The 1,904-nt window shown below is 59.6% G+C and overlaps 1 protein-coding gene across 1 annotated transcript; it reads left to right on the top strand.

Annotated features, from left to right (window-relative positions):
- The first annotated feature begins 477 nt into the window (after positions 1-477).
- tfpt (TCF3 (E2A) fusion partner) lies at positions 478-1,809 on the top strand. Its single transcript, XM_043686734.1, has 2 exons — positions 478-1,213; positions 1,686-1,809. Exons 1-2 carry the CDS (start codon positions 926-928, stop codon positions 1,800-1,802), a joined length of 405 nt encoding a protein of 134 aa, XP_043542669.1. The 5' UTR covers positions 478-925; the 3' UTR covers positions 1,803-1,809.
- Positions 1,810-1,904: the final 95 nt, after the last annotated feature.

Here is a 1,904-nt window from a genome sequence, read left to right as displayed (position 1 = left end):
TCGAATGGGCTGGGCCGCCGTCCGTCAGAGGGGCGCCAACCAATCGGCAGCGGGAGCTGGGAGACACTCGACAGCGGATTGGATCAGGCCGCCGTCAATCAGCTGAGACGGCCCCCCACCGTCAGCGGGCGGAATGAGAGCAGGAGCGTGTTCCAATTGGATAGCGGGACACATACGAAACCGATCCGATTGGATAGAATCAGCGTCAATCCTTCTATACGCAGCCGCTGGGTGGAAGAGGTGGGGCTAAACGCGAGAATAATACCCGCCCTTCCTTTGTCCCCCATTGGCTAGTGGCGGATTTACGCCAGTTGCTCTCTGCTCCGATTGGACGCGGCGCGTGTCCGTCAGGAAGACAAACACGCCATTCCACTCATTACCGGCTCCCAATTGGAGGAGGAGTTGGCGGCGCTTTCCGATTGGTCCTCCGAACTGTCCGTCGAACGCGGGGACCCGCCTGCTTCGGCCCCGCCGCCATTTTGTCCTGGAGGGTTTTTTTCCTCAGGGCGGGAGGGGGAGGAGGATTGCCCTCTGACCTCTCCAAGGTTGACCAAGGGGGCCTTTGAGCAATGAGGGCCCAGGAGCAGCTTTAAATCCACTCCTTTTCTTTTCTCTTCTGCCTTACTTTGCCCGCTGAGCCCCAAGGAGGAGATTTGTGTGGATACGGAGAGAAGGAGCCCCACCGCACCCACCCCCCACCCCTGCCAAGCCCCTCACCGCAGAGCGACGTCAAGACCACGCCAAGATGGCCGCCCCTTCCTGACGGAATCCAGCTTCCCATTGGCTGGCCGGTGACGGTGACAAGGCTGCCGCTGCTGCCCCACCACACGCGGGCTCCCGCCACCCTGCGCTAACCCCCATCGCCCGCCCAGCCGCCCCCAGGAGGTGAGGGGCGCGCCCCACATTAGCAAGGAGGGCGCCCGGAATGGCGGCGGTCGGTTTCGACGACTTCCCGGGGCCCTGCTCGGAGCTGGCCCTCCCCCCACTCTTCGGAGGCAACATCTTGGAGAGCGAGCTGGAGCAGGAGGTGGAGTTCACGGACTCGGGTCTGCACGAGGGTCGGGGCAGGGAGGAGGAGGTGCAGGACGAGGAAGAGGAGGGCGACGAGGAGGAAGACGAGGAGGAAGACGAGGAGCAGGTGCTGCGGCGACGCCGGGAGGCGTACCGCCACAAATACCACGCTCTCCTGCGCCGTTGCAAAGAGATTGAGTTGGTAAAGTTGGACTTCCACTGCTTCAGCCCTGTTCTCCCAATTTCCACCTCCACCTGCCGTTACTGAGGGCACTGTCGGAGGGAGATGGATATACTCTAGGCCTTGAGGCTCTCCTGCGCCGTTGCAAAGAGATTGAGTTGGTAAAGTTGGACTTCCACTGCTTCAGCCCTGTTCTCCCAATTTCCACCTCCACCTGCTGCCATTACTGAGGGCACTGTCGGAGGGAGATGGATATACTCTAGGACCTGAGCTCCATAATCCAGGCCCACACTCCCTCCCTCCCGGTGCCCAGTACTGAGGGAGGGCCGCACTGTCGGAGGGAGATGGATATACTCTAGGACAGCATTAAACAGGCTGTTCCTCCACTGGGTGTAATGTCCACGAACGAGTCTGAGACAAACTAACACAGAGGGACATTCAAACTTACTGCAGTGCTGTTTGTAAACTGTCAACTGTCCCGTTTCCGTTGCAGGTCAATGAGATGTTGCTAAACCGCTTGGAGTGCGTTGGAAAAATAACTCATAGGTTCAAGCAAGAACGAAGGTCAGTGATCCCTGGGTTAGAGAGAGGGGGGGAAATCAGGCAGTGATCCCTGGGTTAGAGAGAGGGGGGGGGGGAAATCAGGCAGTGATCCCTGGTTAGAGAGAGGAGAGAGGTTGGGGTGGGAATCAGCCAGTAATCCCTGGGTTAG

The sequence above is a fragment of the Chiloscyllium plagiosum genome, unplaced genomic scaffold (genome assembly GCF_004010195.1).
Source record: "Chiloscyllium plagiosum isolate BGI_BamShark_2017 unplaced genomic scaffold, ASM401019v2 scaf_6677, whole genome shotgun sequence".
NCBI classification, from domain to species: Eukaryota; Metazoa; Chordata; class Chondrichthyes; order Orectolobiformes; family Hemiscylliidae; genus Chiloscyllium; species Chiloscyllium plagiosum.
The sequence above is the reverse complement of the archived record's forward strand: the minus strand, read 5'-3'. Positions and strand labels throughout refer to the sequence as shown.

Coding starts and splice junctions, on each gene's coding strand:
- tfpt (XM_043686734.1), top strand. CDS start 926: ATGGCGGCGGTCGGTTTCGACGACTTCCCGGGGCCCTGCTCGGAGCTG. Junction 1,214..1,685: donor GTTGCAAAGAGATTGAGTTG/GTAAAGTTGGAC, acceptor TTTCCGTTGCAG/GTCAATGAGATGTTGCTAAA.